At 39.8% G+C, this 21,801-nt stretch overlaps 2 protein-coding genes across 3 annotated transcripts in view; both read right to left on the bottom strand.

Annotated features, from left to right (window-relative positions):
- Positions 1 to 264: 264 nt before the first annotated feature.
- On the bottom strand, positions 265 to 10,765 carry ptpdc1b (protein tyrosine phosphatase domain containing 1b). The gene is made up of 9 exons (XM_056732998.1): positions 10,340 to 10,765; positions 10,024 to 10,198; positions 8,142 to 8,222; positions 7,919 to 8,037; positions 7,561 to 7,698; positions 2,852 to 3,876; positions 2,230 to 2,409; positions 493 to 603; positions 265 to 403 (listed from the first exon to the last, which is right to left on the bottom strand). The coding sequence occupies exons 1-9, from the start codon at positions 10,347 to 10,349 to the stop codon at positions 287 to 289; spliced, it is 1,956 nt and encodes a 651-aa protein (XP_056588976.1). The 5' UTR covers positions 10,350 to 10,765; the 3' UTR covers positions 265 to 286.
- Positions 10,766 to 11,696: 931 nt separating this feature from the next.
- The window catches only part of adtrp1 (androgen dependent TFPI regulating protein 1), a 29,789-nt gene continuing 19,684 nt past the window's right edge, over positions 11,697 to 21,801 (bottom strand). Inside the window, exon 6 of one of the 2 annotated variants that reach the window (XM_056733002.1) lies at positions 11,697 to 12,722. In XM_056733002.1, the coding sequence (XP_056588980.1) occupies positions 12,688 to 12,722 (35 nt within the window). In that variant the 3' untranslated portion in view covers positions 11,697 to 12,687. Of the gene's footprint in view, positions 12,723 to 21,560; positions 21,799 to 21,801 lie in introns of those variants that run through there. The other variant, XM_056733001.1, reaches the window with a different exon arrangement.

The raw sequence follows: 21,801 nt of genomic DNA, 5'->3' as shown, positions 1-21,801 counted from the left end.
TACTCTGTTGTTCATAAAGATTTTTCTGATTTTGTACAATTTCGAAACAATAACCAGATAAAACCAGTTGAGTGATTTGGATTTATAGAACCCTCAGGGTGAAGAAATAATTACTGGTTTGGTAAATTATTTGCTATCCTAACATAACTTACAATACATGACATATACAGTTTTTTTTGTATTTTCCAACAAAAGAACAATATATTATTATTTTTCTGGATTAATCATCTAAATGGAGAACCTGAGTAAAAACCAGTGCGTTTAAAATGAATTTGTAGATAGGACCTTAGTTATACATTGTGTGACACCTCATTTCACCCTTTGAGGCAGTTGACTTCATATGATGCAGAACAAGCCTCAAAACATTTTTCTGGATACTATTTCCACCATCTGGGTTTTGCATCTGAAAATAATTTTGTTGGTAAATAAAAATAATTAATGAATAAAGTTGTATAAATTGAAGTACACTTACAGTAGAATAAGATACAGTACCTTTGTGAGAGCTTTGGTTGCACGATCTAGAAAGGCATTCTCGACTTCCTCAGGTATTGTGAGTAAACAGGCAAAACAATCCAGAATGCACATCAATGTTTCTCTTGAAGCCTGACCGCAATAAAGCAAAAAAAATCCATAATTTATTCATCCTGATGCCGGTCTAGGTGTATATGACTTTCTTCAGCTGGATGGTTCAAAGAGCGAGTGACAAGGCATTTATAAGTGTTCTTATTTTGTTTTGGAGTCCCCACCATCTGCGTATATTCATCCAAGGTCAAAAAACCCTGCCATTTTCTCAAAATATGCATTTAATATCACCTTATTTCTCAAAGATCCCAAAATGATTTGTTTGAAACATTTCGAAGTTTCAGTCTATCTAAACACCTCCCTTCCCTGAGCCCACTGTGCTCCAATTGGTCAGTCTGTTGTGATTGATCTTTCTGCATAGACAACATGTCAGAAACGAAATGCCTATTATCACAATTTACATTTTTGACCCAAAGGCTTATAAATTACACAGAAATACTATAAGGTAACAAAAACGGAATAGATTTGTGTTATAATGGTAATGACACTTATGTGAGGGAACAGACCCCAGAGCTAAATATTAACAGAGCAGAGTAGACCAATCTTCATGCTAAGTGCTAACGTGACTAACAAAATATTGCAGTTTGTCAGTCCAAATATTTACACATTCTTTATTAGCCTTTCCTGTATCCCAAAAAAATATAGGTATATGCATTTGCCGAATGCTAAAATGAATGAGTGATGAAACATTACGGCTTATAAAAAAAATCTATCCACATCCTTTCTCATGAATCCAAGTAATAAAATCATCGATAGACACTCTGCATTAACTCTTTCACCGCCATTGACGAGTTATCTCGTCATTTAAAAAAAAAAACGGTTCCCTGCCAAAGACAGTTATTACGGCAATCAGTGTTTGTACTGGTGTACACAGCAGGTGGCGCTATTACACACCTTTTATGAAAAAGTACAGGATCCCAGAACATAGAACGGATATGTTTTAGCGGTTTTTAATGATTGTTCTGAGTGTAAACTGGGCGGAATCTTTGACAAAAAACGTTAATTATCTAGGCTGTTTAATCAAAGTGATGCATTTTTTAAGAAACCTACCCACATCTACGGAGTGATAAAAAACGAACAAATGAGAAATAGAAGAAAGCTGAGACTCTGTTCTTTCATTTGACATATTGTTTGTCCATGTATTCTTCACGGAAAATTTACTGTGAGCAATCAGATCTGGGTGAAATTGTTAAAAAACGCTGGCATAGGCTGGCAACTTTTTTTTTAAAAAGGCTGGCGGGGAATGAGATAATTGACACATTTTTAGAGATTATTGGGCTCACATTATGATTATCAGAACTATTTCAGTAAGACAGTAGCTGCACTAAATGTAGGCTACACCACATAACACAAAAAAAGGTGTTCATGACAGGATGTAAACACGACAGGTGTAACGCGAGAAATGCACCCCTGACAGATTATTAAGGGTTAGGGATAGGTGTGGGGAGGGGTTAGAATTAGCCAATCGTACTGCGTGTTTTCGAAGAAGGTGCATAATCTGGCAGAGGTCCATTTCTCGGCATGATGAAGTGTTTGTGGGTAGGTAAGAATGATGTAGATAGTATTAGGAAATCAAAGTCACCCGTACTTTTAAATAAATTATGAATTAAAATTGATGGATTAAAATTGAGGTGGTATTCATTTTACCGTATCTAGGCTATTGAGGACACCTTCTGGGTCTTTAATACTCTCCTCTATGAAGACATCATGAGCTGAGATGATTGGCTCTTTGAGCTGCTCTAGCCATGACCACAAAATCCCAGATAGAATAAATGGGTCTTTTTCCAAACACAGCCGCTCCCATGCACCCTGGTAATTAAGATCTGTCTGCAGAAAGGAAAACACACACATTTATATTGACTCTGCATCTAAATTGCTGTAATAATTTTTATGATAATACTAATATTGTTGTAGCTTAGTTGTTTGATGAACATTTCCTGAATGATATGAAATGTCAGCAACTCAAAATAATGAAGCTCTGCCAGATCGGACCATAACTCATACAAAGATGAAAGGACCCAATTCAACACCCTTCAAGATCTTTAAGGAATAGTTAACCCACAAATATAAAATCTTTGATTATTTACTTACCCTTGCAAACCTCTATTGATTTATTGCCAATTTTTTTCCTGAACTTCAATATTTGTTAAACAAATAATTTTTTTGTATACAATGAGAGTGGAATGTGACCACCTACTTAAGACACTTCTGCTTCTCACCCCCTCCCTTTAGTAGGCTACCTCTTTGAGACGATCATCAATGCACTTACCTGCCAAGCAGTCACCTTCTGAATTTGTTCTTTTTCTCCATCATGCTCAAGGTCTACCGCAAGGGACTGAGCCACCAGAAGATGTCGTGAGTCCAGAGACAACTCGGACTGTACGGTAATGAAAGGCACCTCTGCTTTTTTTGTCCCATCATGGTCGGGGTCTTTCCTCCAGAACGACAGTATTTTGTTGATGGTTGTAGAGTTTTTCTGATCTGATACACCTAGAGAATGTCTTCGCTGCAGAACAGAATGTTTCTTCCTTTTGAGCAATGTAGATCCCTCCTTCTGGTCCATTAGTGTTTTCAGCTCCCATATATTGCTAGTTGAACTGTAGCCTGGGCTGTTCTTACCTGTCCCCAGAGAAATGGTGACATAGTTGTGGGAGAAACTACTGAAAGCTGCCAACTGATTGCTGATGTTACATGAGTGAATGCTGGCTAAAACACTGAGAGGATTATCCGACAGATTTAAAGATGAAGCTAACCTACGCAGGTCAGACTCGCTGTAGCTAAGGCTCTTACGGACATAGTGAAGTGGTTGCGAGTTGTCTGCATTGACTCTGGGTTGACCAGGAAGAAGGGGCCTGATCAAAGTGATGCCATTTTCCATTATCTGTCTGTTAAATGGATATACTGCAGTTTCATTACAATGTTTCTCAACCAGAGGTATCACATCAGGAACCTCAACGATATCCTCCTCAATAACTTGACGATTCTCTGCAATGTCCAGTAGAAGTTTGCAGACGAGGGGGATGAGCTTTGGCACAAATCTTAATCGCCGAGCCTCATATCCATGCAACAGGTGTTTCTGCCGGATCAAATATTGTGAAAGTGTAACAGGGGGAGCTCTCGGCTCAGCACTAGCAAACACATTTCTCAGCGGAACGAGCAACTGAGCAAATTGCCTAGCACACTGTAGCTGTCTTCTAGTCTGGATTGAGTTTGGTCGTTTTGATCGGACCAATAAAATTGCTTGATCAGCTGTCATCCGTGTGGTAAACAGCAAGAAACAGGCCAGCAACACACCTAGAACAAGTGTAAAATAAGTAAGTCTCATTTAAATTGTGAGCCTTGCAAAACTTGGCAACCATACGATATAAACCATGGGAGATATCCTGCCATTTTTACATTAATTAATGAATTTAATTGAATCTGCGCTGTCAATTAGAAATTTTACATGAACACCCATATTATTGAGATTCCCCTGAATTAATAAAAAAGAACAAAATCTGTTTTCACCAACACATACAGTATGTGTAGGTATCTGACAAGAGACAGTTTTACTGGGGATAAAACACTTTTACTATACCAATCATACATTAATAATTCTAGAATTCTAGAATTGTGTGTCTCCCAGAAAAACCTTCTGTCACTTTTGCATGGGACGCTGTTATTTCCACGAGTAAGATTCCAATCCGAAGTGAGAACACATGTTCAGTTCGAAGGGCACTGTGAACAGTGTATCACTTCGCTAGAAGTGGAAAGGGAAAACCACCCAACTGCACAGCATCACGAGTCAGAAAAACAATGGAAAGTTTACAAATAGCCTATTGTGAAAGATTATTTTACTATTTTAAATTATCTTTAATACTATGATTTGTTTCACATAAATAAGTTATTTTACTTTTTGTAGCATTGTTATTGTATTACATTCGAGTTGATGAATGCCTTCACTGTTAATTTTATTTGTATTGATATTTTATTATATAACTAAAATACTTTACATATGCGTGTAAGTATTAAGCTATTATCGTAAAAACAAATGTGAAAGTTGAGGCAGACATTCTTTTTTATTATTTTAGGTTTACCTAAAATTTTTAATTAATATCGCTGCACAAATGTGAAAAAAAGCACACAAAAGATGAAACCCACAGGACACATCTTCACATTATTATCAAGATTATAAATGATAAAAAAAGAACGGCTAGTCTTCTCCGCTGTCGCCTTTATTGTAACAGGCTGAACAGACTTTCCAGAGTAAAATAGGCATTTACGCTTGTTTTCTTATCAAGAACATGTAAACTAAATACAGATAAGATAAAATAACCACATACCACAGACTGTCGATAAACATTCAGTTTTGTCTGTTTTTTATACGTTCTGTTTTATGCGTTTGCTCCATGTGGGTTTAAACGCAGTTTTATGATTTTTATATTTTTTCCATTCTAGCCGGTAGATTTAAACTATATAACAAACGAAACTATGAAACTTAGTGTTAGTTGCCCGACATGCTTTCACAAGTGTCAATCGCGCAGAAGGATGGAAAAAGTTTCATATTGTTTAATTAATTATAAATCGATGTTAATCAATTAATATAGGTTCGGAACAAAAACCACTCCTCTCTCTACCACGGCATCCAATCACCTCTCGCCCGATCTTACTTATACAGGTGTTGTGCCGAAAACACACTCCCTGCCAGATTAACACACTCCCCCCCCCCTCATCCTACCCCTTCCCCTCTCATCCCTACAAATACCGGAGTGGCGTGGTCTTTGCTCGTGAAAGTATATTTAACATAATCAACAACAAAGAAAATAGAACCCCAATATAAGTTGATAACTCCACCTACGAATATGGCAACAGTGAAATGAAGCGCGTCGTCCCAGCCATGGTGCATTAGTTTTTTGAGTCCTCCAGAAACACATCTGTTGTTGTTTGTGCCAATTGCAGTGCGTTTGTTTGTGTTGCGAGAATTTGCAGCGCATTTCTGTATTTGTTTGTGTTGCGAGTATTGGCAGCGCGTTTCTGCGTTTTTTGTGTTGCGAGCATTTGAAGGCCATGTGTCGCCACACTAATGAAGAGTTATCTGAATTTGCTGTTGTTTTTTACTGTTTGCACGTGTTTTCTTCCGTTGCAGCGCAGTGACACCTAGCGGCCACCATAATATTCTGGCAAACTGTTTCCCGGTCACGTTTTGCAATCGGCAAAGCAGATTGTAGCACACGCCGTTCACCAACACAAGCTGGATATTCGCAAAGCAAATCGCCCCTGTCTGCTTTCCCAGCGCTAAACTATCGATTCGAATTCGAATCGACAACCTGGTAAGAGGCAGGTTTATGTTTGTAAATTTCAAAGTAAAAGGTAAAGTATAAATGAAAATTTCACTTATCTAGCGGCTAAATTGGCACGTTAATAAACCATGAAAATATAAACTAAAGAAAATGTGCAATTCCGTTAAAATTTCAACCTTACCATTAAAAAAAGTTTTTTTATTATGCCAACAGCAAAGATATCGACATTTTGGTGGTTCAAATACCAATGTGATCTCTCAAAGTTTTAAAAGCATTTATTTTTAGTGCATGATTTTTTCATAGTCGGGTAAGTGATATTTTTAGGATTGTCACATCCATAACGCTATATATTCCTCATAAATGGACACATGAAAAATAAAGTAACTATTTGATGTTCTACAAAGAGGCAGCCCTTCTTCATTTGTTGAGTATTATTGCTTCAGGTTTGTGCATTTTAATTCACAAAAATCCTACAAAGTTTGACGTCTCCCAAAAACTGTGTCCTTTTTTGTCATATTCGCATGTTAATTTCCCTTTTTTAAAATAGAAAATTGTATTCATAGAATGGCATGTTCCTGATAGTTAGACTATCAACAAGAGTTTAGTAAAACATAAACAGATGGTTCTATATATTTGTAACAAATAGATTCTCTGAGCATTTTTATATCTCATCCATAACGCAGAGTGTCACGTCCATAATGATGGAATTGCCCAAATATAAAAAATATCCAGTGGTATAGGATGATTAAATATGGCATTAATTTTCCTAATTAATATCTACACCAAACTTTAAAAACGGAACACTTTCAGTTTACAGAATTTTTTTGTCATTGATTTTTGAAAAGTCAATTAATATGGATTTTAACCAAAATGACTACCACATGCCAAGTAGGGATGATGACCCCTGTAGTGCATTTGTGTATTTAAGCTGAAGAGTGAATAATGATGAACTTTTCATATACCTATGAACCCCCATTTAACCTCTATATATAATAATTGAAACAACTGTAGTCACCCGGTCTAATATATACTGTATGTACTGCTAAAAAAATAAGGGAAAACTTATAATCAGCACAGCAAAATACCAAGGAAGCATAAGTGATAGTGAATCATTTCACTTGCATATAGCAAATAAAAGTGACAACAGGTACACTGGAGAGCTAACAGTCTATTAATTTGATCAATTTGATCAATTAGAAGATAAAAATAGAGTGATTCATATGCCATCACCAATAACTCAAAATAGAAACATGCCATTCGCTTCTCCTCACCATCCAAACAGGCTTATATCAATGACATCTTGGACAAAATATATTTCTGAAAGACCAACACAATTTGGGCTATAATACCCCCATCTGACAATTTTATCTGAAAAAATGCCCATTGATTAAATTTGGTGTGTCTTATCAGAGAACACAAAACTTGATGAGCTGCAACCTAAATTTAACTCATGAGGACTCAACATTCACTTTGAACTCATACTGATACAACGTATTTTGCCGCTCTTGTGATAAATCATATATTTTTCGATAAACGCACAAGAAACAATGTCAGTGACAAACTTATTTTAATAGCCAGGTAAGCAAACAGGAAAATGTAAGAGCAGAAATCTAAGGGAACACTTGGGGTGTTCTAATATAGTCAGCTACTGATGTAGCAAAAAAGCATATACTGTATGTAAAAGGAAACAGAACTGTACCTGTTCTGCCAAGCCCTGCATGACAGTGAACAGCCATTTTACCTTCCTGGATGGCAAAAGACATAACTTTCACCATATCTAATATTGTCAAGAGGGATGCCACTCCATAGTCATTCCATCTAAAGTTGTAAAAATAAACTAAAACACAAGAACACTTTGTAACCCAAAGACGAACAGCAGTTACAATTATTTATCTATCGGCTAAATGCATTTTTTTTACCGTGTCAACAAAATTATTTAGCATATATAGTACAGTTTATATTGTATTATATCCTACTTCACCATCACAAATAAAACTTAAGCTTATTGATAAAGTAATCCGTCTGTTTGGCAGAACCAATAACAAAGTGATACTCACTGCCAGCTTCCATAAAAGTCTCCGGTTGGTAAGTAAAGCCACTCTCTGGCTCTAGCGAGTTGCCACAGCTGGCGTGTTCTCCAGGATGTTGGAGGTTAATAATGGTCTTCAAGCCACCTCTTAACACAAAGCAATATTCCATAACAAAACAATAACACCAAACAATAACACATAGCAATTCAAGAATTTGTTTGTTTGAGGCACTTTTAGTTGAGAACATTACCTCAAAAACTGATCTATTACATTATATTTTTTCATTATTTCTGTGGAAGGGCGTGCCATAGCAAGCAGATTTTCAGTGATCCTAGAAAGAAAGAGAGAGAAACAATGAGTGGATATCAATTTTGTTGGAAAGCAATCTTTTGAAATGAGAACCTGAAGTGTGCTTTTTTCCTTGCAAAAAGATCTCTGCAAACCAGAGATCTTGTGTTTCAATTTCCCTGTTATAACTGTTACTCAGAAATAGAGTAATATCAGAAAATTGCTGTTTAAGCATCCTCATCAGCCCGACACAGCAACATTAAGTGAAACACAGTGAAACAGTTTAGGGCAGATGAAGAAGTTTTCTGAAAACATGCTGGACGTCAGCCCAAATTTTTGCAGTTCTGTTTGATGACTCAAGTGGTGCACTTTAGCTGGAAAATAAATGAACAAATACACCTAATGGTGCTGGAAACCCTCAGGGTACAGTATGGCAAAAAGGGATGAGTGGGGCATATTTGTACAATATTTCCTTTTAATGCCCCTCAAATTACATTATACCATCATATATAAGGTGTATGGAACAAGACAGACAAAGCAATACTATTTTAATATATTTATTTTACAAAAATGTTTGGCAAAAAAGCAAACCACAGTGTATCAGGAAACATGGATTTATAATAATATAGAAAACAAAAAACTCACATGAAATGAGCATACAGCGATCACTATTTTATTTGTTATTAAATTTGTTGATCTCTTATGGTAATATTTTGTTGTCCTTCTGTTATGCCTTTATAAACCGCTTTAAACACCGGGTAATTTGGAAGTACACTTTACCCAGGGTAAATGACCCTACCAGACGCTTAACAAGCAACAAACAGCTAATCAAAAAATAGCTTATACCACAAGGTGTGTATAATCACAAAAACTCCACGTGCAGTGTAAATAATCGTTTCAGCTGTTAACAGTACATAATCATGTCAAATCGTGACTAAAACCGACTGAATTTGAGTAAAAAAATTCAGTCACAAATGATGTACTTGTTGCATCAAAGAGTGCAGAACAGTACTCTACTCTCAGCCAGTCTTGTCTCTTTGTTCCAAGGTTACCCTAGGATGCAGTTCATACCCAGACCTGATGGCAGAGCTGAGAATGGGAAGCGGTGACCTGATAAGAGCTAAGAGGATAGAGCTGGATAAAGGACGCGACAACTTTGTTTTTCCTACAACATTTCAAATGCTATTAGATTGTTAATGATAATCTTAAATCCTTAATTTTTAAATTTTTATTAAGCCTTGTTGTGCAAGCACTGTTGAGCTTGTGCAGAGGCAGCAGCTTTTGCCAGAGGGGAACTGGAATCCCCTGGTTGGGCCTGGGTTCCCCTGAGGTTTTTTTTCACGATGGGAGTTTTGGGTTCCTCACCACCGTTTGCATATTGTTTTGCACAATCTGCCTGGCCGGGGGGCTGCTTTAGAATTCATACTTGTATTCAATGTGTCTCATGTACAGCTGCTTTGTAACAATGAAAATTGTAAAAAGCGCTATATAAATAAAGTTGAGTTGAGTAAAAAAACATCTAAGGAATCTTAAAACCACAAAAATGGATGTGCGAGTTGCAGAACAGTAAGGTTGTCAGTTATTTAAAGCAACAACATGCTGTTTTAATTCAGTCAGTTTGACACTGCTGAAGTTATCCAGTCATGACTGTTGACACCGCAATTACGAACGTTAACCCAGGATTTAGGGATGTAAAGTGTGAAGCATCAGGTTATGAATACCAAGGGTAATCTCTTAACCCAGGATTCTGTTTACCAGGGGATTAGAATAACCCTAAGGGTGCTAATTTTACCTTTCTAATAAAAATGCTTAGCTTAAGTAAACAGATAAGTGCTGTTGTTTACCAAGATGAATAGATTCCCTTGATGGCTTGATTTTCTTCGCTCCAATGTGATGGATCCTCATATTTGCATGCCGGCCCACCACATCCCATAGAGCACTGAATATGGCCAGGAATAATAAAACGTAGAGCTTCTCCAAATACTGTGTATTTTGATCCGGGAGCTCTGGTACTTGTCACTTTAAACAGGCAATTGTATTTTATATATGAAAACACTCACCATAGATACAACATTGTTCTGGTTGCTATTAATTGATTATTTGTAAACAAATTATTCTAATACTAAGGCTGTAACTGTCTTGTGGCATTATATTTCTTACCAAAATCCATGATATTCCCACCTCCATATCAAAACCTGTTCAGCACAAAAAAAGCATAACAGAGGAAAAAGCATGCATTTCAGAGCAACATGGCCTAACCTTACATGACAATGTTTTAATGATAGAGCCCCAGATTTTTGTGAAATTGGAAGGTTACCAAATCAAGAATAGGTAATACATTTGCAAATACTTTTAGACTATACTTACTACCAACTGCGTAATTTTTTAAAATAAGTTTAAAATTGTGTTACACAGTGTCCACAGTATTCCTTGATATATTCCTAAAAAACAAGTTATTGTCTGAAAGAGCTGAGATTACTCACCCAACCACAGGTCAAGAAAATATATTTTAACTTCTTTTCTGTTTACTCCATCCAAGACTGATTTGTTGACTTAACTATTAAACATTGTCTTGATTATTACAAAGGCAAATGTTGCATATCATTTGTTTTGTCTTCCTTGAAGAAGAGAGACAGTACTACTTTTCTCTTTCACTGCAAATGTATCACTTGCAAAGGCTAGCAGTGAATAAGATACTGTGGCTATTTCAGACTCCCTTAAGATTCAACAACTAATCCACTTACTTCTGAAACAGCCAAAAGAAATCGCCTCTGACAACCACAGTAAATACCATTATCAGCCACAGTTTTCAAAGCTGTTCATTCCATTTTATTTTTAACAGAGATGAAAGATCTTTCATTATTCTATTATTTTTTGAAGTGTATTTTATGTCAAGTAACCTTTAGTGCTTATCACAATGCAAATGTTTTAAAAGCAGCGTTACAGAAAATCAGTAAAGCTTTTAGTGGAAGATTTCACTGAAATACATGATGTTTTTGTTTTTTTAGCTTTCCTGTAGCTCAGTGGTAAGAGCATTGCGTTAACAGCGCAAGGTTGTGGGTTCGATCCCAGGGGATTTCAAATACCTATGTAAAATGTATAGGATAAAGCAATGTAAGTCGCTTTGGACAAAAGCGTCTGCCAAATGTCTAAATGTAAATGTAAATGTTTTGGGGCCTAATTGAGAAATCCCAAACTGACTGTGACAAGATTTTCAGATGACGGAGAGAAAAATCCATAATATCCAATGCTTTTCTCAACAGCAGCAGTTGGTGCAACTACAAGTTGCCTTGCTTGTTTGAAAAACGACAAATATGTAACATTGTAGTTGAAGCATTTATTCAACCCATTACCCAAAGGTTAATATATATCATTCATATTAGTATATCATGTACTCAACTCTCACCAGAAACAGAAAACGATAATGAGGTGAGGTCCTAAAATAATTCAGAAAGTTATAGACTTAAAGCAAATCTGATTAAAGGAGAGTCTATAAGTAGAAAGTAACAAGCAACTGTCGCAGTGAACCAGTATTTCAGCAATTTTATTTTATTATTACTGCCATTTGAAAAGTTGTCAGGTGATCAAACAAATTAGGCTTTTAAAGGTAATACATTTTAGAGGAAACAAGAAAATCAATATTTTAATAAAACATTTGCAGAATCTATATAATTGGACTAAAAGGGCTCAAATAGGAATACTGTTATAATGAATGCAAAGAACATCTCTGGAATTAAATTTAATTTGTGTTATACAGTACTGAGGACAGAGATTAGGCTACTGTTACACTAGAAAGAAAAAAAAATTGTGATTGCGTTAAATATGGAGAAATTTACAGTAACTATTTAAATATAAAAACAACAAATTCCTTGTGAAATAACCTCCTAGAAAATTCTATTGCATATTTGACCAAGCATTTGTTAGTGTATGATATACTGATCTCTCCAATGAACTCAAATGCCTCCACCATCAAATTCTTAGCAAAGCCAGAAAATCACATTAAGGGCTTCATATGCAAGATTATTCGAGGTCACACAGGTTAAACTCCGTCATTCAAGTATCCCTAAAATGTGAACATTCACCAATGAATTCAATCAACAAATAAAACCGCTCACAGAACCCCTTCAAATAAAAATAATTACAGTATATGAATTCTTATTTAATATTGGGGACTTTCCTCACAGAAACAAACAGTCTTTCCTATTGTCACACATATTCATAGAAGTCATATTATGAAAAATCTGAGAAAATTGAAAAAAGGCTCACTAACTGGCCATTAACTATTGAATTACTCAGCATTATTGGATATTACAGAAACGGAAATAATAATAAAAAACACTAGTTATATGGAACATTTAAAATGTAATATTTTTTGTAAAAAATATTGCATCACATTTAGTACCCTTTATTTGGTGCCATTCAAATAACTTTTTATAAAATACATCTTTCCCTATGTTTTCCTGTTTTGCACAGCTTGCACTGGCAATAGTGGAATGCAGTATTCCTTCCTACTGCATCTTCTTTTTCTTCTTCTGATGATCCCCTTTAAAACAAAAATTAAAGTCATTTAAAAATTTGATCACAAGATATCAACTCTGACAGTGGACAATATGAATAGCTAAACATTTTGGTTATGCAGAGAAGTGCCCTTAGAGGTGTTGAATTAAATCAACAAATAAAACCGCTTCTTTATTCTTTAAATAATTTAGTCATTTGGCAGACGCTTTTATCCAAAGCGACTTACAGTGCACTTATTACAGGGACAATCCCCCTGGAGCAACGTGGAGTAAAGTGTCTTGCTCAAGGACACACTGGTGGTGGCTGCTGGGATCGAACCAGCAACCTTTGATTTACCAGTTCAGTGGTTTAACCCATTTAGACCACAATCTAAATCATTCTGCATATAAATCAAACTCTTGTCAGTTACTGGTTAGTTTAAACTGTTACAAGGACAGGCAAAGCTAGGATCGCCTTCAAACGATCTCATAGCAAGAGACAAGCTACACACAGCGACAAAGTCTCTGGCTGTCTGAATGGGGCTTGAGTGATGCAGAATGGGGCTTGACTGTGCGCTTCGCTCAGTCACTCACAGACCAAGCAAGGGTTCCGCTCACATTACTCACGCTCACCGGTAAACCAAATCCCGCTCAGATCCCGCTCTGACATAAAATGTCTCTAGTAAGCCTTGTTTTCAATTAATAATAAACTTCTTGAATAAATGTGCCTAGTAAGCCTAATTGTTTTCAGTTTATAATAAACTTCTTGAATAAATGTCTTAGTAGTAGGCTGAATATGTTCATTACTTTATTTCCGTGAACATATAGCTGCCATAGTGAAACATTCAAAATAAAATTTAAAAGATGAAATGCATGTGAACACCTTTATTATTACTGGGGTTAATAAAAGGAACAGGCTCTAAAGAAAAAAAAAAAAAAAAAAAGGGAAAATGCGGTCTTAAAATATCAAACCTCAATTGTTACAACATTTTAGAATGTACTTAAAGGGGTCATATGGTGGAAATACGTGTTTTTCTGTGTCTTTGGTGTGTTATAAGTTGCCCTTTTTTATACATTTATGCATTTGGCAGAAGCTTTTATCCAAAGCGACATAAATTATCCTATACATTTATACATAGGTATGTGCAATCCTATTGGATCGGGGATGTTAACGCAATGCTCTTACAACTGAGCTACAGGAAAGCTATGTATATAAGCATGTATTAGACACGTAAAATTGCTAATATGCAAGTGTCGGAACAAAAGATTCATTCTATTTAAAAGCGAATGCGAACCCAGACCTGCCTGAAACGCCTCGTGTGGTATTATTTGACTAAGACCGCCCAAATGTATACGCAAGTCTTGTAAATCTCATTGTACCGTCGCAGTCAGTTTTCGACCAATCACTACACACTAGTGACCCGCCAATGATACCACACCTCGCTTTTCAGAGCGATGAGCTTTTGTAAAATATCAGCGCGTTTCAGAAAGGCGGAGCAAAGAGGACATACAAACATGCACGGTATCTGGAAAATACAGCGTTTTTTAACCTTACATCGTGTATACACATTGTATTACATCTAAAGCAAACAATAATATTGGTTTCAGCCGAGTCAAATGACCCCTTTAAGAAACGTGGACCAATTAGCTGCGTCTTCGAAGGCTGCATGCGTCCTCCGGAGATCACATTTGCGGCCACAACTCTCAGGGCTTAAGTCAGTGTCAGTGTTTTCTCTTTAGTCATGTAATAATAGATTTGTAATTGTATTTATAAAGCAACGATAAACACAATAGAAGTTGACCATAGTGCTGTAGAAACAAAACAATAAGAAAAAAAACTTAACTAATGAAATCAGTAAATAATTTAACATACGAGATTTGAAAAACAAAAGTAAGAAAATAAGATTTCAATTTAGTTTTAAACACATAGACAGAATTTGACGCTTTCCTTGGCCCCAAGGGAAAACAAAACTTCAGATTTACACGTTTTACATTAACTATTTTTATTCAAAATAAAGGCGTCTACTAGGTGTTTACTCTCGAGCATCTGAAACATCTTTGGTCCAGCACCTGGATTCGTTTGGCCAACCAGAATCAAGATAACAGCCAACAGCATCGTCTTTTTTGGTACTACAGTAGTCCAATTACGATAAGACAAGAGCATGTTTGGCTCTCTCAAGATCTTTAAAAGATTACCAAGACTTAACTCTAGAGAGAAGTTTCAATTGAAAAAAACTTCCCCACTACTGTATTAATATGTTCATCAAATTTTCGGGAGGAATTTAAGAGGGCTCCCAAATTTTTCACAGTTGGTTTGATAAAGTAGTTCGGATACCCAAGATTATGGTATACATTTGCATTATTCACTTGAGACCCAAACACAATAACTTCTGTTTTACTAGGATTTAAGCATAAATATGTAGATCCAAGCTCTTATGTCCTCTACTTTTACATTATGCATTTGGCAGACGCTTTTATCCAAAGGGACCTACATTGCTTTATCGTATGTATTTTACATAGGCATTTGCAATCCCCTGGGATCGAACCCACAACCTTGCGTTGTTAACGCAATGCTCTTACCACTGAGCTACAGGAAAGTGCAAACAGATTTCCTAAACCTTTCTTGTCATTTTGCTTGAGAGGCTTCATCTGCAGGTATCATCTGCATAAAAGTTAAAAATGATACTCCATGCTTCCTAAGATATTTCCTAGTGAGAGCATATACAAAGAAAACAGGGTTGGGGGACAATGGACCCTTGGGTGAACACTACAAGTCAGGGGGCGACTGATGAAATGGAATTCCAATGCCCACAAAGAACTTTCTGTCATACAGAAGTAAAAAGATTAAAAAAGATCAGTTAAGGGCAAGACCTCGACGATCACACATGCCTGCTATTTTTAGGATTAGTAGAGTTCAATATGTGGAACAAGGCCCTTGAACTACTTCGTAATTTGCTCTGAGAAATACTTTGACCTGGCTTTTTCACTTCTTTTTGATATATACTTAAGGACTCACACATAATTACATGAGACTCCTTTACCTTTATCCATTGCGGTTCTGCTCTTCTGCAGAGTTGTCTAAGATGGCGAGGTTACTATTCAGTCGGGGTTCTTATTTATCTTCATACTGTTGAGATCTTAAAGGACCAATAGTATCGAAGACATTGGTACACTGTGAATTATATTGAGAAGTTAATCAACATTTAAAACTGTAGCACAATATTCTACTGAAAATATATATAATGTCTGGAATTGGACTCGATGATGGTGAGATCAGATCTCCTTGTGGATCACTGGCTGTTGTCAAACTTCTTGTGCATACAAAAATCTCAGTAATTACTCTGAGTAATTATTTCATTCTTCGATGAAGGAGGCCACGCTGTATTGTGAAAAAGTAAAGACGGAAGGGCATCTGTTAGACACGAGGCAAAGTGAGACAGGTGACAACCAAAGCCTTTGTGTGTCTAGTAATGCATTACGTTTATATCCAAAGACGATTATATGCTAAGCTCAAGTCAAAATATAATATTTTTTTCTCACAAACGTATAGTTTCACTTTACTGAATAAGACATGTATTAAGGGAAATATATGATTTTTGTATTTTAATACAAACTTATTGTTAATGCTTTAAACATAATAGATGATGACACAATGTACTATGTGTAATTGAGTATTTGTTGTTATCAGTTATTACAGAATATTTTACATGAATAAACGCAAGGGGCCAGATTCACAAAACTTCTCTTATGACGAAATATAAGGTCGTACTGAAGATACATATTAGAAAGTTTGTTTGAATGTGCCTAAGTGCAATGTTAGCTAGCGTTACAAAATTATTTTTATTAAAATCTCTTTTTGTGCCACTACATCATAATATTTGTGACCCTATCTATTTCTAGTCATTTTGTGTAGAATGTAAATGTAAAAAATCTAGTAAAGAAAATTGAAGCAAGGGAGCTAGACCTTTTGATTATTATATCAATATAAATATTCATCAATGAAAAGTAAATGTCAAAATTATGATTCTGACTCAATACAATACATCTCACATTGTGAATCAACCAAATTAAACATATTACCTTTGGAGATTTAAGACAAACGTGATTTGAGACAACCCTTTATTTTAAAAGGGATCATATGACACAGCTAAAACAAATATTTATGTTTGTTTTAGATATAATGCAATGTTTTTACACGGTTTTAGGTTAAAAAAACGCTGTATTTCCACATACCGTCAGGGCTCTAGACTCATTTTCCCCACCGGTCACACTAATTTACAATTTGGTCGCACCTTTTTTAATCAGGGTTTTATTGAGGGCAACAACTCCAACAATAGTCCAGTAATAAAGCACCACAGAAGACCCCCTGTGGGCCACAGGGAATAATCTGTAGAGAAATGGGTCCGGGGAGTAAGCTCAACCCGGAACTCGATAGGCGAGAGAGTCTGTCGTGCCTGGTAGCTGATGTAATCCAGCAGCAATGGAGGTGCCTGGTGAAGCAGGAGATCGCAGTCCGGAACGCCAACGGGATCTGTTGTAGGTGCAGCAGAAAAGGTGACAAGGTAGGACAGAGAAAAAATAGATAACTGTGATGGCGTCACACTAAAACTAAGACAAGGGCTGGGACCAGGGCTAAGGCTAAGACAAGGTAATGTCAAACGCTAAGGAAATCTAGCACACGCTAGAAACTTTGGCAGTTTGAGCTGGCAAAACACGCAACGGTCAGACACGGAATGAGGGAAAATAGAGGGGTAATAAAGGGAAATCTAATGAGAGGAAATAGATGGCAGGTGAGGGGTAATAACGGTGAATGAGCTGCAGGTGTGCGTGATGATAACAAATGAGTCACCGGTGAGGGGAAAAGCCCTGACTGGGGAAACACGAGGGCGGGGTGAATGACGTAGACACCGAGCGAGTGCTAGCTGCAAAACAACGGATCGCACGTGCTCTACAAAACAAACATAACACACCCTGGCATAACACATGCCAGAAAACACCAAGACAAGAACGGGATCATGACAGTACCCCCCCACCAGCGCCCCTAGGTCGTCGTTGGTCGTGTACTACGACCTATCCAGCACGTCACGAGAAGGAACCCAAGACCTCTCCTCTGCGCTATAGCCCTCACAGTTCACGAGATACTGGAATCCCCTGCCACGGCGGAGGAATTCAATAAGCTTCCTGACTGTGTAAGCCGGGGCTCCGTCCACGAGGCGCGGGGAGGGGGGTAGGTGCGAGAACTGGCGGGATTGAGAGGAGATGTGACCACAGGTTTGATCCTGGATACATGGAACACAGGATGAATTCGACCAAGAGTAGGAGGAAGCTTGAGCCGTAAGGGCCACCTGATTAACCACCTTGGCGATACGGAATGGCCCAATGAACCTGGGAGCCAGCTTGCGAGAGGGCACCCGGAGAGGTAGGTCCTTGGTGAAAAGCCATACACGTTGACCGCAAATGTAGGTACGAGGAGAGGACCGGTGACGGTCAGCCGTGACCTTGGTCCTCAGGGAGGTTCGGGCCAAAACCTTTCTGGTTCTCGTCCAGGTGCGGCGGTAACACCGGACAAATGCCAGCGCAGAGGGGACTGCCGCATCGAGTTCCTGGGTGGGAAACAGAGGGTGTGGATAACCAAGAGAACACTCAAATGGAGACATACCCGAGGAAGAGACAGGGAGGGAGTTGTGGGCATACTCCACCCAAGAGAGCTGTTGGCTCCAGGAGCTGGGATTATTGAATGTCAGACAGCGGAGTCTCCGTCCGAGATCCTGGTTGGCTCGCTCACACTGGCCATTGGTCTGGGGTGAAAATCTGAAGACAAACTCGCAGAGGCCCCGATCTGTCTACAGAATTCCTTCCAAAACCGGGATGTGAACTGAGGACCCCTATCGGACAAGACGTCGACCGGGAAGCCATGAATGCGGAAGACGTGGTCCACCTTCAGTTGGGACATCTCCCGGGCAGAAGGGAGCTTGGGAAGAGGAATGAGCCGCCTTGGAGAATCGGTCTACCACCGTGAGGATTACCATGTTACCCTTGGAGAGAGGCAGGCCCGTAACAAAGTCCAGAGCGATGTGTGACCAGGGGCGGGAGGGGATGGGACGAAGAAGACCAGCGGGTGGGCGGCGGGACGTCTAGCTCTGAGCGCAAACCGGGCAAGCCAACACAATTGTCTGACAAAGGTGGAGACCGATGGCCACCAAAACCGCTGACACATGGACGCCACGGTTCCCTGAACTCCTGGATCGCCAACTTGGAGGAATGACACCATTGGAGGACTTCGGAAGGTACTGTGGCCGGAACGTTGAATCTGCCGAAGAAGAGCGCCCAACGGGCGCGAATTCAACCTCTTGGCTGAACAGACATGCTCCAAGTTCTTATGGTCCGTCCATACCAAGAAAGGTTGAGACGACCCCACCAACCAGTGGCGCCACTCACCCAAGGCAAGACGAACCGCCAGCAGCTCTCTGTTGACAATATCGTAATTTCAATCCGCAGGGCTGAGGCGGTGTGAGTGGAAAGCACAAGGGTGCACCCTCTCATCATGACTAGCACGATGGGACAAAACTGCGCCTATCCCGACATCGGAAGCATCGACCTCGACAATAAATTGCCGTTCAGGATCTGGAAAACAGAGCACAGGTGCAGAGACAAATCGGGACTTAAGTTTATCAAAGGCTACCTGTGCGTGAGAGTTCCATGAGACAGGGACCTTGGTGGAGGTCAATGCTTTGAGCGGAGTGGCCACCTGGCCAAATCCCCGGATGAATCGCCTGTAAAAATTGGTGAACCCCAGGAACCGCTGCAAGGCCTTACGAGAGTCGGGAGTTGGCCATTCGGCCACAGCCTTGATCTTGGTGCAGTCAGGTTCAATGCTTTGGTGAGAAATGACGTGGCCAAGGAACGAAATTGTATCGGAGTGGAGGTCGCACTTCTCCGCCTTGACAAACAGTTGACTTTCAAGAAGTCGCTGGAGAACCTCTCTAACGTGTTGGTTATGTTCCTGGAGAGAGGGGGGAAAAATAAGAATATTATCCAGATACACAAAGACAAAAAAATTAATCATGTCTCCCAACACATCATTAATGAGGCTCTGGAAGACGGCAGGAGCATTGGTAAAGCCAAACTGCAGTACCAAATACTCGTAATGTCCCGATGGTGTGTTAAATGCTGTCTTTCACTCGTCCCCCTCGCAGATACTTACAAGATGATAGGCGTTGCAGAGGTCTAGCTTGGTAAATGAATGAGTCCAGCATTCAATGACTCGCGAATGTACTTATCCATAGTCTCTCAATCTGGACCGGAAAGGGAATACAGGCGGCCCTTGGGCGGAGAAGTGCCAGGGAGGAGATCTATAGCACAGTCGTAAAGGCGATGAAGAGGAAGAGAGGTGGCTCGTGACTTGCTGAAGACGGACCCAAGGTTGTGGTATCCCTCCGGGATCCCGGCAAATCGGCGGTATCCACCTGAAACACGGGAGACACAGAAACAGGAGAGGGAGCAGGACCAAGACAAGATACAAGACAAAAAGGGCTCCACGCAAGAATAGAAGTGTTAACCCAATCAATGTGAGGATTATGCTGTGACAACCAAGGGTGCCCTAATATGAGTGGGTTATTGGGGGAATCGAGGATGTACAGCTTAATTCTCTCACAATGATTCCCAGAAAGAAAAAGGCTTACGTGAGAGGTGACATGAGTAAAGGTAGTGAATGGCCGTCCCGCCAGCGTCAAGACCGAGATGGGTTGACGGAGGGGCGAGGTAGAGATCCTACATCTCCGTGCCGTGGAGGCATCGAGGAAATTTTCCTCAGCCCCCGAGTCGATGAGAGCAGAACCGGAGTATGTGGCTTGTCCGAAGGAGAGACGGAATGGCAGCTGGGTAAGGGAAGTGGAAGAGGATGTGGAGATGGCGCCCACCCGGACTCTCCGCTCTACGGATGGGCGTCGGCTTTTGACGGACAATGCACCACCGTGTGATTCGCCTTACCACAATAGAAGCACAGGCCGTGTAGAAGACGCCCGAGCTGCATTGGTTCTGTCGTTGGGTTGTGGAAAGAACTGGAAGAGGTTGCGTCTCGGGTGACATCCCGATTGATGTCCCGATGTCGCCAAGAGGGAGGATGGGAACATCAGCGACGGCATGCATTGATACGGCTCTCAATACGTAGGCAGACGTTGATTAGCTCCTCCAGGTCCCGGGGAGAGTCCAGCGCGGCTATCTCATCCGCGATGCTCGGATTAAGCCCATCCAGGAAACGGGATGGCAGAGTCCCTGCATTCCAATTGCAGGCGGCTGCTAACGTCTAAAAACGAATAGAGTAGTCCGTGATCATACCTCCGCCTTGCGTGACACGAGAGAGCTGTGCGGCAGCCTCGTCACCCTGTGCTGACCTATCGAATAGGCTGGCCATCTCCTCACGGAAGCAACGAAACGAGCAACAACAGGGATCCTGAGCCTCCCAAACTGCGTCTCCACACTCACAAGCTCGTCCTGTCAATAAGGTCAAGATGAACCCCACTCTAGTCTCTTCGGTAGAGTATCGGCACGGTTGTAGAGCGAAAACTAAGGCACAATGCGAAAGGAAAGTCATGCAGTCATTGGGGTCCCCATCGTAGCGGGGAGGGCTGTTGGCGTGAGGCTTCGCTTCGCCATGAGGCGAGGAGAAAGACTCCCCTGAATGAGCTGCTCCACTGAGATGCTCGTTGACCTGAAGCCGAAAAGTTGCTAGTTGGCCACGAAGAACATCTATCTCCTGGGAGGCGCCGCCTGCTGTCCGAGCATGATGCCCTGTTGCTGGAGAGCGGCTCTGAGAGGATCCGGCCCCGCTGAGTCGTGTTGGTGTCTGACCATTCTGTCATCGCAGACAAAAAGAGACTTAAGTGCGGGGTAAATCAGGGTTTTATTGAGGGCAACAACTCCAACAATAGTTCAGTAATAAAGCACCACAGAAGACCCCCTGTGGGCCACGGGGAAGAATCTGTAGAGAACTGGGTCCGGGGAGTAAGCTCAACTCGGAACCAGCTAGGCGAGAGAGTCTGTCGTCCCTGGTAGCGGATGTAATCCAGCAGCAATGGAGGTGCCTGGTGAAGCAGGAGATTGAGTCCGGAACGTCAACGGGATCTG

The sequence above is a fragment of the Triplophysa dalaica genome, chromosome 20, assembly GCF_015846415.1.
Source record: "Triplophysa dalaica isolate WHDGS20190420 chromosome 20, ASM1584641v1, whole genome shotgun sequence".
In the NCBI taxonomy this organism is placed as follows: domain Eukaryota; kingdom Metazoa; phylum Chordata; class Actinopteri; order Cypriniformes; family Nemacheilidae; genus Triplophysa; species Triplophysa dalaica.
Note: the sequence above shows the minus strand (reverse complement) of the source record. Positions and strands in the feature narration are given on the sequence as shown.

Bases quoted from the DNA above. Each gene is read 5' to 3' on its own strand.
- ptpdc1b (XM_056732998.1), bottom strand. The intron at 604-2,229 runs GTAAAATGAATA...TATTGCGGTCAG, and splicing joins TCCTCAATAGCCTAGATACG to GCTTCAAGAGAAACATTGAT. The intron at 404-492 runs GTACTGTATCTT...AATTATTTTCAG, and splicing joins CAACCAAAGCTCTCACAAAG to ATGCAAAACCCAGATGGTGG.